This window comes from Salmo salar, chromosome ssa10, assembly GCF_905237065.1.
Source record: "Salmo salar chromosome ssa10, Ssal_v3.1, whole genome shotgun sequence".
Lineage (NCBI taxonomy): Eukaryota > Metazoa > Chordata > Actinopteri > Salmoniformes > Salmonidae > Salmo > Salmo salar.
Window position 1 is genome coordinate 50,320,922 of NC_059451.1, and position 17,407 is coordinate 50,338,328.

General features: G+C 46.4%; 1 protein-coding gene across 4 annotated transcripts in view; it reads right to left on the bottom strand.

The window, feature by feature from the left end:
- ano8b (anoctamin 8b) overlaps window positions 1–17,407 on the bottom strand; it is a 98,022-nt gene that overhangs the window by 15,489 nt on the left and 65,126 nt on the right. For 3 of the 4 annotated variants that reach the window (XM_014123575.2, XM_014123577.2, XM_045687901.1), the window contains exons 9-18: window positions 16,830–16,982; window positions 8,427–8,553; window positions 7,590–7,645; window positions 7,384–7,458; window positions 7,031–7,165; window positions 6,469–6,507; window positions 5,312–5,559; window positions 4,568–5,099; window positions 1,571–1,762; window positions 35–166 (exon numbers count right to left, since the gene is read on the bottom strand). In XM_014123575.2, coding sequence (XP_013979050.1) covers window positions 35–166; window positions 1,571–1,762; window positions 4,568–5,099; window positions 5,312–5,559; window positions 6,469–6,507; window positions 7,031–7,165; window positions 7,384–7,458; window positions 7,590–7,645; window positions 8,427–8,553; window positions 16,830–16,982 — 1,689 coding nt within the window. The remainder of the gene's footprint in view (window positions 1–34; window positions 167–1,570; window positions 1,763–4,567; window positions 5,100–5,311; window positions 5,560–6,468; window positions 6,508–7,030; window positions 7,166–7,383; window positions 7,459–7,589; window positions 7,646–8,426; window positions 8,554–16,829; window positions 16,983–17,407) is intronic. The other variant, XM_014123576.2, reaches the window with a different exon arrangement.

Sequence of the window (17,407 nt, forward strand, 5' to 3'; positions counted from 1 at the left end):
GATGTCAGGTGAGTGACTTTAATAGAGGATGTACCTCAAGGATGACAATAGAGATGATGGCCATCTCAGGGCTGAGCCAGGGGAAGAGGCGCTGCAGCTGACCACACTGACCAATCAGGTAACAGTTGACTATGATGGCGATCAGACCCATGGCCTCCATCGCTGTCTGCAAAGAGACACACACACCACAGACAGGTTTACTGTATGTACACAGAACATCATGCCTATAAAGCTTACACAAGTTAAATCCATGAATAGGCTTTTATGAAAGGACAGGTCTCTGTTTATTAAATATTAGTGCTGGGCTGCAATAAAAGCCTGTGCATTCTGTGGCCTTGCATAACCACAGTTTCCCATTCCCACCCCTCTGACTGACCTATCTGTCCCTCAGTCCTGCCTGTCCCTAGGTTCAACCTGTCCCTCAGTGCTGCCTGTCCATAGGTCCTACCTGTCCCTCGGTCCTGCCTGTCCCTCAGTGCTGCCTGTCCCTCAGTCATACCTGTCCCTCAGTCCAACCTGTCCCTCAGTCCTATCTGTCCCTCAGTCCTGCCTGTCCCTCAGTCCTACCTGTCCCTCAGTACTGCCTGTCCCTCAGTCCTGCCTGTCCCTCAGTTCTGCCTGTCCCTCAATCCTGCCTGTCCCTCAGTCCTACCTGTCCCTCAGGCCTGCCTGTCCCTCAGTCCAGCCTGTCCCTCAGTCCTGCCTGTACCTAGCTCCTACCTGTCCCTCAGAGCTGCCTGTCCCTCAGTCCTGCCTGTCCCTAGGTCCTACCTGTTCCTCAGTCCTACCTGTCTCTCAGTCCTATCTGTCCCTCAGTTCTACCTGTCCCTAGGTCCTACATGTCCCTCAGTCCTGCCTGTCCCTCAGTCTTATCTGGCCCTCAGTCCTACCTGTCCCTCAGTCCTACCTGTCCCTCAGTCCTTCCTGTCCCTCATTGCTGCCTGTCCCTCAGTCCTGCCTGTCCCTCAGTCCTACCTGTCTCTCAGTCCTATCTGGCCCTCAGTCCTACCTGTCCCTAGGTCCTGCCTGTCCCTCATTCCTGCCTATCCCTCAGTCCTACCTGTCCCTCAGTCCTGCCTGTCCCTCAGTCCTATCTGGCCCTCAGTCCTACCTGTCCTTCAGTCCTACCTGTCCCTCAGTCCTTCCTGTCCCTCATTGCTGCCTGTCCCTCAGTCCTGCCTGTCCCTCAGTCCCACCTGTCCCTTAGTCCTGCCTGTCCTTCAGTCCTACCTGTAACTCAGTCCTACCTGTCCCTCATTCCTGCCTGTCCCTCAGTCCTACATGTCCCTCATTCCTGCCTGTCCCTCAGTCCTACCTGTCTCTCAGTCCTATCTGGCCCTCAGTCCCACCTGTCCCTAGGTCCTGCCTGTCCCTCATTCCTGCCTATCCCTCAGTCCTACCTGTCCCTTAGTCCTGCCTGTCCTTCAGTCCTACCTGTAACTCAGTCCTACCTGTCCCTCATTCCTGCCTGTCCCTCAGTCCTACATGTCCCTCATTCCTGCCTGTCCCTCAGTCCTACCTGTCCCTCATTCCTGCCTGTCCCTCAGTCCTACCTGTCCCTCAGTCATACCTGCCACTGTCCGATGCTCTCCACTCTCTTGCCGAAGGGTCTCTGCAGGCCGGTACAGAGCTTAAAGGCGTCGCTGCGGATCTCGATGATGTTGTTGATGAGGGCACACATGGCCGCCAGGGGGAAGGCTGAGGAGAAGAGAACCACGTAGCCGAACTGGACAAACATCTCCTGGTAGTCCTGGAAGGTGTCCTGGAAGGGACAAAAAACACAAGGGATAGTCAGCACTGTCTGTGACATGGATAGATGATAATCCCGTTCAAAATATGATTTGTTTTGTTTAACACTTTTTTGGTTACTACATGATTCAACATCTGTTATTTCATAGTTCTGATGTCTTCACTAATATTCTACAATGTAGAAAAAAGTAAAAAAAGAAAGCACAACCCTTGAATGAGTAGCTGTGTGTACAAACTTCTGACTGGCACTGTAACTGTACATGTATGGGAAGTTAGCTACTCATGGATAACTTAGCTACGCACAGTGACGTCAAGAGAACCCCTAACGTAAATGTCCCTTTTTTTATGGCTCAGTGGTACTGCCAGTTGACTCTGAGTGCATAGCACCAGACACAGATACAATGTATTTACAGTTCTTGGTGGTATTACATAAATACTATTTTCTATGAGACGTATGTGGCAGGGTCTACAGACAATCACGGACTACAAAGGGAAAACCAGCCACGTCGCGGACACCGATGTCTTGCTTCTGGATGAGCTAAACACCTTTTTTGCCCTCTTTGAGGATAACACAGTGCCACCGACGCAGCCAGCTACCAAGGAATGTGGGCTCTCCTTCTCCGTGGCCGACGTGAGTAAGACATTTAACCGTGTTAACCCTCGCAAGGCTGCCGGCCCAGACGGCATCCCTAGCCGCGTCCTCAGAGCATGCGCAGACCAGCTGGCTGGTGTGGTTATGGACATATTTAATCAATCCCTATCTCAGTCTGCTGTCCCCACATGCTTCAAGATATACACCATTGTTCCTGTACCCAAGAAAGTGAAGGTAACTGAACTAAATGACTATCGCCCCATAGCACTCACTTCTGTCATCATGAAGTGCTTTGAGAAACTAGTCAAGGATCTGGGTTTGAACCCCGCCCTGTGCAACTGGGTCCTGGACTTCCTGATGGGCCGCCCCCAGGTGGTGAAGGTAGGAAACAACACCTCCCCTTCGCTGATCCTCAACACAGGGGTGTGTGTTCACAAGGGTGCGTGCTGAGCCCCCTCCTGTACTCCCTGTTCACCCAAGACTGCGTGGCCACACACGCCTCCAACTCAATCATCAAGTTTGCAGACGACACAACAGTAGTAGGCCTGATTACCAACAATGACGAGACAGCTTACAGGGAGGAGGTGAGGGCCCTGGGTGTGTGGTGCCAGGAAAATAACCTCTCATTCAACATCAACAAAACAAAAGAGCTGATCGTGGACTTCAGGAAACAGCAGAGGGAGCACCCCCCCCATCCACATCGACAGGACCACAGTGGAGAAGGTGGAAAGCTTAAAGTTCCTCTGTGTACACATCACTGACAAACTGAAATGGTCCACCCACACAGACAGTGTGGTGAAGAAGCAGCAACAGTGCCTCTTTTTATTTATTTATTTATTTCACCTTTATTTAACCAGGTAGGCTAGTTGAGAACAAGTTCTCATTTACAACTGCGACCTGGCCAAGATAAGCCTCATTAGGCTGAAAAAATGTGTCTTGGCACCTAAGACCCTCACAAACATTTACAGACGCACAATGAGAGCATCCTGTCGGGCTGTATCACTGCCTGGTACGGCAACCGCACCGCCCGCAACCGTAGGGCTCTCCAGAGGTTGGTGCGGTCTGCCCAACGCATCACCGGGGGCAAACTACCTGCCCTCAAGGACACCTACACCACCCGATGTCACAGGAAGGCCAAAAAGATCATCAAGGACAACAACCACCCGAGCCACTGCCTGTTCACCCCGCTACCATCCACAAGGCGAGGTCAGTACAGGTGCGTCAAAGCTGGGACCGAGAGACTGAAAAACAGCTTCTATCTCAAGGCCATCAGGCTGTTAAACAGCCATCACTATCACAGACAGGCTGCTGCCTACATACACATATTTGAAATCACTGGCCACTTTAATAATGGAATACTAGTCACTTTAATAATATTTACATATGTTGCATTACTCATTTCATATGTATATCCCGTATTCTATCCTATTCTACTGTATTTTAGTCTATGCCACTCTGACATTGCTCGTCCAAATATTTATATATTCTTAATTCCATTCCTTTACTTTAGATTTGTGTGTATTGTTGTGAAATTGTTAGATATTACTTGTTAGATAGTACTGCACTGTTGGAGCAAGAAACACAAGCATTTTGCTACACCTTCAATAACATCTGCTAAACATGTGTATGTGACCAATACAATTTGATTTACACAGTAATTACATTCAAGTTAGCACAGTAGTCAATAGAATAACTAGAAGTATTTTGCCCGAGGTAACCTCAAAACCAATCCATGCCATCCCAGATACCAATCAACAGCTTAGAGCTCATGTCACTTCAGGGATCCAATGAGAGTTTGTGAAGGACCCTAGGCAGGATATATTGGAGTATCATATGAATGGACAGAGGCATGACCTGAGTTTGGCTGAGAGAGCATGGGGTAAATCTAGGTCCATGGTAACAGGAACACATGCCCAGCTACATGATTCAGTATGGAAATGGAAATAGATCTACAGCAAGACGGTTACCCCTCTAGTTGGTCTCATTTGGGACGATGGAATTGTTTATTTAGAGTTGGCATTGTTGACATAGTTCACATAGTGAGTGAGCCTGCTCATTAGTTAGTTTGTGTGTGTGTGTGTCTGTGTGTGTGTGTGTGTGTGTGTGTGTGTGTGTGTGTGTGTGTGTGTGTGTGTGTGTGTGTGTGTGTGTGTGTGTGTGTGTGTGTGTGTGTGTGTGTGTGTGTGTGTGTGTGTGTGTGTGTGTGTGTGTATGCTGTCTTCCTACCTCATATGTCTGCATGCAGCTCTCTATCTCAGCCTGTGCCAGACTCGTACTCTCCTGCTCCTCTGGCGGGTCGATCCATGACTCCCGCTTGGTTTTAGAGTCTGCCCTCTCCAAACTCCTCTGCCTTCTGCGATGACGCACCGTCACCGTGCTCTCTGGCCCAGAAGGCAGCGGGGCAGCCGCCATACTTTCATTGGCCGAACCTCCCGTGTCCTTTGTCTCAGTGACGCCATTGTCATCGTCATCATCATATGTCTCGAACACCGACGCCGGATCCATCCCCTTCTCCACCATAGTGGGGCTGCCGTCCTCCAGGAAACTGTCCTCCATTGTGGGGACGCAGCCCCCTCCAGACGACTTCCTGTCCCCCCTCTCTATGAAGCTGACCTTCCTCAGCTTGAGGCCACAGTCTATCAGACTCTCAGACGATTCCTCATTCTCTCCCTCACTGAACCTCCCACTGTCCCCCTCCTCCCTCTCTCCCTCCTCCTCTTCAGGCACCCCACATCCCCCGTTCAGACACTTCTTCTCCCTGCAGAACAGAAGAAAGGTTCGACTGTAGTCTTATCAGATACTATCTATAACACTATTGTATTGGGTTAGCCATGTAATAATGTGAATGTGTCACACATCCTCAAACAAATCAAAACATAGGCTTGACTACACTCAAGGAAACCTGTCTGAAAAAGGAAGCTCTCGTGTTACGTATTCATGGACGAATACAAGCCGTTGTGTCAGCATTACCTGCGGTCAGGCTGTCCCACCCCGGGTCTGGTTCCCCTCAGGCCAAGGCCTGGCATGGCCTGGTCGGTGGGTGAAGCCTGGGGCTTTCCTGCGGCCAGCCTGCAGTACTTGAGCAGGGCTGAGAGGAGCAGATCCCAGACGCTGCGCAGGGTGAGCTCGCCCAGCTTGTGGCGCTCGTATAGGTAAGGCTGCATCACCTCCTTCACGTTCTGGACAAAATGGCGGATGATCAGCAGGGTGGCCAGCATCTGACACAAACAGGAAATAGAGGACAGGATGAAGGGTTAAAGGTCAGGGATGTCAGGGTCTGTCACAGGGTTTCATACCATGCATAGCGATTTCAATAAGTAATCATTAGGGCACCACAGTAAACAAATAAAGTTGTACAAAATCAAGAAATATAATTCCTTTGCAAAAATAAAATATTCACTCAGTACTAAACACAATGGACTGAAAACAATTGTATATCTAAACCGCAAGCAGTTCACTCCCATTCAAATACACACGCTGCTCTGGATCTACTGCCTGGTCCAATGTGCAACATCAAAACCATGACATGCAAAACTACCACTACCATGACTACCACTACCATGACTACCAATACCATGACTACCACTGAGTTGAGACCTAGGACACAGAGACACACGCATGTTGTCATTTCACTGCAAACCATGACCAAGTCAAAGCACAAACCACACATAGCACATTGACAGACAGTCCTCAGTCATCAGTCATCAATCATCAGTTTCCACCAATGACAACAAATGATTAATATGTTCCTTAACACAAACAGAAAGTATCAACACAAACAAACATATCCTGGAACATTTTTGCTTTTCAGAAATCTATAAACACACAGAAATGAATAATCTATAAACACACAGAAATGAATAATCTATAAACCCACAGAAATGAATAATCTATAAACACACAGAAATGAATAATCTATAAACACACAGAAATGAATAATCTTTAAACACACAGAAATTAATAATCTATAAACACACAGAAATGAATAATCTATAAACACACAGAAATGAATAATCTATAAACACACAAGGGCACAGTTATTAGAGATGGACTGAGTGACAGAAAGAAGGACAAAAGGACAGAGTGACAGATTGACGTGCCAGGCATATGACTTTCCCGACACAAACCTTATAGAACAGCTGCTCAAATCCACAGGTAGCCAGACGCTACAAACCCAAAGCAGAACACTGCTTATCAGACATATCAACCGCTTCCATATTCCCATCATGAACACAACCAACAACGAAACAGGCAGAGTGGAAAACCAACTGTGGAACATTCTATATGTGTTTTTAAATCAACATAGTATTCACATGTACTACACGTCTTCCTATAGTAGGTAACTGGGTGGGTGACAAGTTAGCAACAGAATCCTTACAAAAACAGGACTACATGTGCTATATGTGCTATAGGACTAACAGGTTTATGCTAGCAGACAGCCTACAACAGACACACATTTAGCCATCCTGCATCTACCTGAACATGGAAATGCTTTCTATGCAATGCCAAAGATACATACAATAATGATGCTAATACTACAAGCACAACAAAATAACAGACTACAACTCTACACAAATAAGGCACATGATGTTTAAAGGTCTAAGGTCATGCATGGGGCGCTGGGCAGGTAATGTCGAGATGACTTTGACCTCTAACCCCCTGACCCTTGACACACAGGCAAGGTCGTACTTTGGACCTGAAGGAGGCCTTGATGACCCAGGGGATGGTGACGACCAACAGCTTGATCTTGAGGAAGACAAAAGGCAGCACATTGTCCTTCAGCTGTCTGAGAAGACTCTGTCCCAGAGAGAACACCAGTAACAGCTAAGACCAGGACCACAGAACCAGCACCACGGAACCAGCACCACGGAACCAGCACCACGGAACCACACAACAGACAGGATGGAAAAATAGACAGAACGAAGAGAGAGCAACATGTGAAGGGGAGGGAGGGATGAAGCAAGGAAGACCAGGAAGATGAACATGGTTTGGGTAACTATTTGGAAGGAGTGGAAACGTATTGTGATTTCAGTGTCTCTTACCTCTTTCAGACGCTCCATGTCTTTGAGGTAGAATCCAATGTAGAAAAGGCTGAGATAAGAGTTTACAAACTGAAACTGAGAGTACAGAAAGAAAACATGTGAGTGGTAAAAACCTCAGAGGGAAAGTGTCAATTCTGTATTTCAATCCTTTGTCTTGTGAAAAGTGAGTCCAATTTCCATGTAATAAGGAAGATGACAGCACTCACAAGAACCAATTTAATGATGAGGTGTTTCTCATAGGCACTCTGGAGTCTATAGTTTTCTGTGGGGGACGAAACATAATGTCAGAATTCACAGCAATAATCATCATCACCTGAATTAGTTTTTTTAATTCCACTGCTCCTCGACTCTCTGCCCTCCATTAGCCCATTCCCCTTCCCCTCTGCCACATGCACAAGTGTCCCAAAGCTAAGGGGGTGAAAATGATGAAGGGTGTAGGAGCTAATGAGACCCTCCGATAGACACTTCCACAGAGCCAGCTACGCTGCTTGCTTCAGAGCGAAGTGGTATCCCATAACGCACTACGTTATTTTTGAGTTTGCACAATTTCACACAAAAGAATGGAGAGGTGTCTATGAGCTACCTGTAATTGTTTGTGTCTGATTTCGAGGCTTGACACATGTAACAGATTAAATACCTCCCAAATTAAATGTTTAAATGTTACAGAGGTTTATATCTTGTAAAACAACACAGGGAATTTTCTCATTTTAATTTCATGCTTGTTTTATTATTTAAATGTGAAACATGAATTGCATCATTCAAGTCACAAGTGTGTCCCGAAGTTGAGGGGTTTATTTGTTCCTCACTCGCCACTCTTGAAGTCACCCTCTGAGTTTATTCAGCAACACGCGGCAATGGAGGGCCCTCCAACTGAGTTGATAGGGGCGAGAGGTTGGTTTGGGATTCACGGTAGGTCTATAAGTGTTTTTTTTTGTACCCCCTACCCTTTTCAGATACACCAGCACCTGGTATACAGAAGCAGGCATGTTAAAATAGTGGGATGTTGGCCTGTGTATGAAAGGGATAAGAGTGCCTGTTCTCACCCATGTCGTTGAGCCAGTAGGCTATCTTCCTGTACACCTCGTCACAGGCGGTCACAGTGATGGCCAGCATGATCTTAGGGATGAACCGGGCCAGACGAGGCACTTCTTTAATCCCCATAACAAACTCCTGCAAACACCATAACAACAACAACAACAACTTTCTTACTTACTACACACATTACAAGCCTGTACAGTCCATACAATGTCAATCTACATACAACACCAGTCAACAGTTTGGACACACCTACTCATTCAAGGGTTTTTCTTTATTTTTACTATTTTCTACATTGTAGAATAATAGTGAAGACATCACAACTATGAAATAACACATATGGTATCATGTAGTAACCAAAAAAGTGTTAAACAAATCAAAATATATTTTATATTTGAGATTCTTCAAAGTAGCCACCCTTTGCCTTGATGACAGCTTTGCACACTCTTGGCATTCTCTCAACCAGCTTCATGAGGTAGTCATCTGGAATGCATTTCAATTAACCGGTGTGCCTTGTTTAAAGTTAATTTGTGGAATTTCTTAACTTCTTAATGCGTTTTAACCAATCAGTTGTGTTGTGACAAGGTAGGGGTGATACAGTATACAGAAGATAGCCCTATTTGGTAAAATACCAAGTCCATATTATGGCATGAACAGCTCAAATAAGCAAAGAGAAACGACAGTCCATCATTACTTTAAGACATGAAGGTCAGTCAATACAGAAAATGTCAAGAACTTTGAAAGTTTCTTCAAGTGCAGTCGCAAAAACCATCAAGCACTATGATGAAACTGACTCTCATGAGGACCGCCACAGGAAAGGAAGATCCAGAGTTACCTCTGCTGCAGAGGATAAGTTCTTTAGAATTAACTGCACCTCAGAAATTGCAGCTGAAATAAATGCTTCACAGAGTTCAAGTAACAGACACATCTCAACATCAACTGTTCAGAGGAGACTGCGTGAATCAGGCCTTCATGGTCGAATTGCTGCAAAGAAACCACTACTAAAGGACACCGATAAGAATAAGAGACTTGCTTGGGCCAAGAAACACGAGCAATGGACATTAGACTGGTGGAAATTAGTCCTTTGGTCTAAGGAGTGCAAATTTGAGATTTTTGGTTCCAACCGCCCTGTCTTTGTGAGACGCAGAGTAGGTGAATGGATGATCTCCGCATGTGTGGTTCCCACCGTGAAGCATGGAGGAGGAGGTGTGATGGTGTGGGGGTACTTTGCTGGAGACACTGTCTGTGATGTATTTGGAATTCAAGGCATACTTAACTTCTTTGGGATAGGGGGCAGTATTTTCACAGCCGGATAAAAAACGTACCCGATTTAATCTGGTTACTACTCCTGCCCAGAGACTAGAATATGCATATAATTAGTAGATTTGGATAGAAAACACTCTAAAGTTTCTAAAACTGTTTGAATGGTGTCTGTGAGTATAACAGAACTCATATGGCAGGCCAAAACCTGAGAAGATTCCATACAGGAAGTGCCCTGTCTGACAATTTGTTGTCCTTCTGTTGCATCTCTATCAACATTACAGCATCTGTGCTGTAACGTGACACTTTCTAAGGCTTCCATTGGCTCTCTAAAGCCGCCAGAAAGTGGAATGGGGTGTCTGCTGTCTCTGGGCAAAGTACAACAACAGAGTTTGTAAGTGGTCAGCCTGGGGACAGTGAGACTGAGATACGCATTCACAAGACTTCTCAGCCTTTGAATGAATACAACGTTGCCCGGTTGGAATATTATCGCTATTTTACGAGAAAAATAGCATAAAAATGTATTTTAAACAGCGTTTGACATGCTTCTAAGTACGGTATTGGAATATTTTCAATTTTTTTGTCACGAAATGCACTCGCGCGTTACCCTTCGGATAGTGACCTGTTTGCACGAACAAAACGGAGGTATTTGGATATAACTATGGATTATTTGGAACCAAAACAACATTTGTTGTTGAAGTAGAAGTCCTGGGAGTACATTCTGACGAAGAACAGCAAACGTAATCCAATTTTTCTAATAGTAATTCTGAGTTTAGTGAGCCCCAAACATGGTGGGTGTCAAATTAGCTAGCCTGTGATGGCCGAGCTATGTACTCAGAATATTGCAAAATGTGCTTTCGCCAAAAAGCTATTTTAAAATCGGACATAGCGATTGCATAAAGGAGTTCTGTATCTATAATTCTTAAAATAATTGTTATGTATTTTGTCAACGTTTATCGTGAGTAATTTAGTAAATTTACCGGAAGTTTTCGGTGGGTATGCTAGTTCTGAACATCACATGCTAATGTAAAAAGCTGGTTTTTGATATAAATATGAACTTGATTGAACAAAACATGCATGTATTGTATAACATAATGTCCTAGGAGTGTCATCTGATGAAGATCATCAAAGGTTAGTGCTGCATTTAGCTGTGGTTTGGGTTTATGTGACATATATGCTTGCTTGGAAAATGGCTGTGTGATTATTTGTGTCTATGTACTCTCCTAACATAATCTAATGTTTTGCTTTCGCTGTAAAGCCTTTTTGAAATCAGACAATGTGCTTAGATTAATGAGAGACCTATCTTTAAAATGGTGTAAAATAGTTGATTGTTTGAGAAAATTGAATTGTGGTATTTTAGTTGGTTTTGTATTTCGCGCCGTGCGATGCCATTGGCTGTTGGCTAGGGGTTCCGCAGGCGGAACAGGGTTCCGCTAGCGGAACGTCTGTCCTCAACAGGTTAACCAGCATGGCTTCCACAGCATTCTGCAGCGATACGCCATCCCATCTGGTTTACACTTAGAAGGACTATAATTTGTTTTCCACAGGACAATGACTCAAAACACCTCCAGGCTGTGTAAGGGCTATTTGACCAAGAAGGAGAGTGATGGAGTGCTGCATCAGATGACCTGGCCTCCCCAATCCCCAATCTCAACCCAATTCAGATGGTTTGGGAAGAGTTGGACTCTAGAGTGAAGGAAAAGCAGTCAACAAGCGCTTAGCATATGTGGGAACTCCTTCAAGACTGTTGGAAAAGCATTCCTCATGAAGCTGGTTGAGAGAATTCCAAGAGTGTGCAAAGCTGTCACAAGGCAAAGGGTGGCTACTTTAAAGAATCTAAACTCTAAAATATATTTTGATTTGTTTAACATGGTTTTGGTTCGTATGTGTTATTTCATGGTTTTGATGTCTTCACTATTATTCTACAATTTTGACTGGTACTGTATATGGCTTCAATTATATATATCTAACTATTCTGTATTACGTGGCCACATACAGCTATAGAACGCACTGACAAGAACCACATCCATCCTAAGGAGTAGATGTGTATGACTGATTCATAATCAAACGCTAAGTACAGTCTGAAGTTTACATTCACCTTAGACCAGGGGTGTCAAACTCAAATACCCAGTGGGCCAAAATGTAAAACCTGAACAAAGTCGCGGGCCAACATTGAACAAATGAACCTTTTAATATGGACCCAAACAAGTTTTGCTTTAACATTGAATATGGAACAAGCATCGCTTAGTACCATACAATATATAATTTAATAGTGGAGACATGCAAAATCGAATTTCAAATGAAAAAACACATCAATGGCATTCATTTATTAAATAAATAAAAAATTTATAAAAATCGTATGCCTCTTTTCTATTTGCAGCCTTCTGATTTAAATACCAAAATAAACTTTTTCCACTGGCTAATAATTTTACAAATAAAATGATAATACTCCACGGATGAAGACTGGCAGCTGAGCAGTATCAGATGCGTCGCAGCTCTCATCCACAGCGAGGGAGAACGCAACGAAATCTTTTCCCTTTTCCATCAGCTGGTCATACAGATTGGTGGCAAGATCACATGTGCGATCAGCTACTGTGTTCCTGCTCAGGCTCACGTTTGAAAATGCTTGCTTTTTCTCTGGGCATACGAGGTCACAAACTTTCATCATGCACTTTTTCACGAAGTCTCCCTCATTAAAGGGCCGGGCTGATTTTGCGATCTCTGCTGCCACTATATAACTAGCCTTTACAGCAGCCTCACTTTGTGATGTGGCTTTTTTGAACATATTCTGTTGTGAAACCAAACTTCTTTTCATCTCCTCTACTTTCTGGCTCCTTTGAGTCATGTCCAGGTCCTTGTATTTGTCATGGTGTTTCGTTTCATAGTGTCGTCTAATGTTGTACTCCTTACTTACAGCCACGTTGACTCCACAAACAAGACAAACAGGTTTGTCTTTTACATATGTAAACAGATATTCTGCCTCCCACTTGTCCAGAAAGCTCCTGTTTTCTGCCTTTCTTTTCGCCATTTTTGGGAAGGGATAGCGCGCTGACAGTTGTAGCGTCTATGTTGCTATGACTACTGTCACAGAGGAGAGGGTGTTTCTGGGTCCTCTCCTGATTGGCGCGCGAAAACAACAGCAGAGCATTATGGGATTCGTAGTATTAGCGGTGAATGCGCTGTATAATACCGGCGGGCCAGCTCTAGTAGTAATTTGGTATTGTCTCGCGGGCCAAATATAATTACAGAGTTTGACACCCATGCCTTAGACAAATACATTTAAACTCCGTTTTTCACAATTCCTGACATTTAATCCTAGTAACCACTTTAAGAATGTGAAATGTCAGAATAATAGTAGAGAGAATGATTTATTTCAGCTTTTATTTCTTTCATCACATTCCCAGTAGGTCAGACGTTTACTTACATACACTCAATTAGTACTTGGTAGCATTGCCTTTAAATTGTTTAAGTTGGGTCAAACGTTTCAGGTAGCCTTCCACAAGCTTCCCACAATAAGTTGGGTGAATTTTGTCCCATTCCTCCTGACAGAGCTGGTGTAACTGAGTCAAGTTTGTAGGCCTCCTTGCTCCCATACACTTTTTCAGTTCTGCCCACAAATTTTCTATAGGATTGAGGTCGGGGCTTTGTGATGGCCACTCCAATACCTTGACTTTGTTTTCCTTAAGCCATTTTGTCACAACTTTGGAAGTATGCTTGGGGTCATTGTCCATTTGCGACCAAGCTTTAACTTCCTGACTGATGTCTTGAGATGTTGCTTCAATATATCCACATCATTTTCCCTCCTCATGATGCTATCTATTTTGTGAAGTGCACCTGTCCCTCCTTGTCACGTCCTGACCAGTAGAGGGTGTAGTTGGGTCAGGACGTGGCAGAAGGGAGTAAGTGTTTTATTGTTTCATTTGATTTTGGCCGTATGACTTCCAATCAGGCACAGCTGTAGAGGGTTGTGGTTGATTGGGAGTCACACATAAGTTGCCTACGTTTCCTTTGTGTGGTGTGGGTAATTGTGCTTGTCATTGTGGTAGTACCTGACAGGACTGTGTTGGCTGTCAGTTTTTGTTGTTTTTGTGAAATGCATAGTGTTCGTAAATTAAATATGACGAACCCTAACTCCGCCGCATTTTGGTCCACTTCTTCCATAGACAGCCGTTACAGAATTACCCACCAAACCAGGACCAAGCGGCGGAAGAGGAAGGAGCAGCAGGAGTACAGCGTTATGGACCAATGGACTTGGGAACAGATCCTGGACGGAGAGGGACCATGGACTCAGGCTGGGGATTATCGCCTCCCGCAGTGGGAGATTGAAGCGGCGAGAGCGGAGAGGCGCTATTACGAGGAGAGAGAGCGCAACGAGCGCGAGAGGCAGCCCCAATAATTTTTTTGGGGGGGGCACACGGGACAGTCGGTGGAGCTGAGGTCGGAACCAGAGCCAGTCGGGATGACATTGGAGGTGAGCGAGGGATATGAGACAGAGACTGTGACGGGGTTAATGGGGAAATTAGGAGAGAGAGAGATGAGAGAGCTGCTAGTGTGGTGCATAAAGCACGGCATTCGCCCTAATGAGCGTGTCGTGGAAATGATGTCACCTGAGGCAGCTCTCCATACTCGTCCTGAGGTGCGTGCTGGTTGTCTGGTAAAGACTGTGCCTGCGCCCAGAAACAGGCCTCCTGCATGTCTTCCTATCCTGGTCAAGCCCGTGTCTCCTCCACGGACCAGTCCTCCAGTGGGTCTCCCTATCCTGGTCAAGCCCGTGTCTCCTCCACGGATCAGTACTCCAGTGGGTCTCCCTATCCTGGTCAAGCCGTGTCTCCTCCACGGACCAGTCCTCCAGTGGGTCTCTCCACCCTGGTCTCTCCTGTGCCACCTCCTCAAACCAGGCATCCAGCGGGTCTTCCCAGACTGGTGAATCCAGGGCCTGCGCCCAGAGCCAGGTCTCCGTTATGTCTCCCCAGCCTGGTGAATCCTGAGCCGGAACCACCAGAGCTGCCCGCCAGTCAACAGTCACCAGAGCTGCCCGCCAGTCAACAGTCGTCAGAACTGCCCGCCAGTCAACAGTCGTCAGAGCTGCCCGCCAGTCAACAGTCGTCAGAGCTGACCGCCAGTCAACAGTCGTCAGAGCTGCCCGCCAGTCAACAGTCGTCAGAGCTGCCCGCCAGTCAACAGTCGCCAGAGTGGCCAGACTGCCCTGAACTGCCGGAGTGGCCAGACTTCCCTGAACTGCCGGAGTGGCCAGACTGCCCTGAACTGCCGGAGTGGCCAGACTGCCCTGAACTGCCGGAGTGGCCAGACTGCCCTGAACTGCCGGAGTGGCCAGACTGCCCTGAACTGCCGGAGTGGCCAGACTGCCCTGAACCGCCGGAGTGGCCAGACTGCCCTGAACCGCCGGAGTGGCCAGACTGCCCTGAACCGCCGGAGTGGCCAGACTGCCCTGAACCGCCGGACTGCCCCGAGCTGCCAGAGCTGCCAGACTGCCCCGAGCTGCCAGACTGCCCCGAGCTGCCAGACTGCCCCGAGCTGCCAGAATGGCCCGACTGCCCCGAGCGGCCAGAGTGGCCCGACTTCCCGGAACGGCCTGCACCTGAGCCACCTCCAGGATAGGTGGGTTGGGGAGGGAGGGTGTAGCACAGTGCCGTCGGTGACGGTAGTCACCCTCCCTTCCCTCCCTTATTGTTTAGGTGTTCCTTTTTGTTGGGGATTTTCTTGTGTTTTCCTTTTTTAGGTGCATCCCGGGGTCTGCACCTTGAGGGGGGGGTACTGTCACGTCCTGACCAGTAGAGGGTGTAGTTGGGTCAGGACGTGGCAGAAGGGAGTGAGTGTTTTATTGTTTCATTTGATTTTGGCCGTATGACTTCCAATCAGGCACAGCTGTAGAGGGTTGTGGTTGATTGGGAGTCACACATAAGTTGCCTACGTTTCCTTTGTGTGGTGTGGGTAATTGTGCTTGTCATTGTGGTAGTACCTGACAGGACTGTGTTGGCTGTCAGTTTTTGTTGTTTTTGTGAAATGCATAGTGTTCGTAAATTAAATATGACGAACCCTAACTCCGCCGCATTTTGGTCCACTTCTTCCATAGACAGCCGTTACACTCCTGCAGCAAAACACCCCCACAACATGATGCGGCCACCCCCGTGCTTCACGGTTGGGATGGCGTTCTTCGGCTTGCAAGCCTCCCCTTTTTCCTCCAAACATAACGATGGACATTATGGCCAAGCAGTTCTATTTTTGTTTCATCAGACCAGAGGACATTTCTCCAAAAAGTACGATCATTGTCCCCAGTTGCAAACGGTAGTATGGCTTTTTTATGGCGGTTTTGGAGCAGTGGCTTCCTCCTTGCTGAGCGGCCTTTCAGGTTATGTCAATATAGGACTCGTTTTACTGTGGATATAGATACTTTTGTAACTGTTTCCTCCAGCATCTTCACTAGGTCCTTTGCTGTTGTTCTGGGATTGATTTGCACTTTTCGCACCAAAGTACGTTCATCTCTTAGGAGACAGAACGCGTCTCCTTCCTGAGCGGTATGATGGCTGCGTGGTCCCATGGTGTTTATACTTGCGTACTATTGTTTGTACAGATGAACGTGGTACCTTCAGGTGTTTGGAAATTGCTCCCAAGGATGAACCAGACTTGTGGAGGTCTTCAATTTATTTTCGGAGGTCTTGGCTGATTTCTTTTGATTTTCCCATGATGTCAAGCGAAGAGGCACTGAGTTTGAAGGTGGGCCTTGAAATACATCCACAGCTACACCTCCAATTGACTCAAATGATGTCAATTAGCTTAGGAGAAGCTTCTAAAGCCATGACATCATTTTCTGGAATTTTCCAAGCTGTATAAAGGCACAGTCAACTTAGTGTATGTAAACTTCTGACCCACTGGAATTGAGAGACAGTGAATTATAAGTGAAATAATCTGTCTGTAAACAATTGTTGGAAAGATGACTTGTGTCATGCACAAAGTAGATGTCCTAACCAACTTGCCAAAACTATAGTTTGTTAACAAGAAATTTGTGGAGTGGTTGAAAAACTAGTTTTAATGACTCCAACCTAAAGTGTATGTAAACTTCCGACTTCAACTGTACATCTCCAGTAAGGAAGTTTGACAGTGTTACTAGAAGCTGTTGATCATTCAGTGACCTGCAGTTCGAAGCAGAGGAGCATGGCCAGGAACACAAAGCAGAGACACAGGATGCAGATGGGCAGGCTGACCAGCCACCTGAACACCCTTCTCCTCCATGGTGGGTAGTAAAACTCCTCACAGCCTGTTATGGGGCTGCACCGCTTCACACCCTACAGAGGGAAAGTGGGTGGGGGGGGGGGAGGTTGAGAGAAAGGGTGGAGGTAGGGAGAAGAGAGGTGGAGGGAGATGGAGAGAGTTGGAGGGGAGGAGAGAGTTGGAGGGAGGAGAGAGGTGGAGAGAGGAGAGAGAAGAGAGAGGTGGAGGGAGGGAATAGAAAGGTGGAGGGAGGAAAGAGAAAGGTGGAGGGAGGGAGGAGAAAGGTGGAGGGAGGGAGGCGAGAGATGGAAAGAGGCGAGAGGTGGAGGGAGGAGAGAGGTGGCGGGAGATGGAGAGAGGTGGAGGGAGGGAGGAGAGCGGGAGGGAAGTAAAAATGTAAACGACCGTCAACAGTTCTGTCAGGTGAACATACACTAAACAGGAAACTACCCACAAACAGGAAAAAACACCCCTACTAAATATGACCTCCAATTAGAGG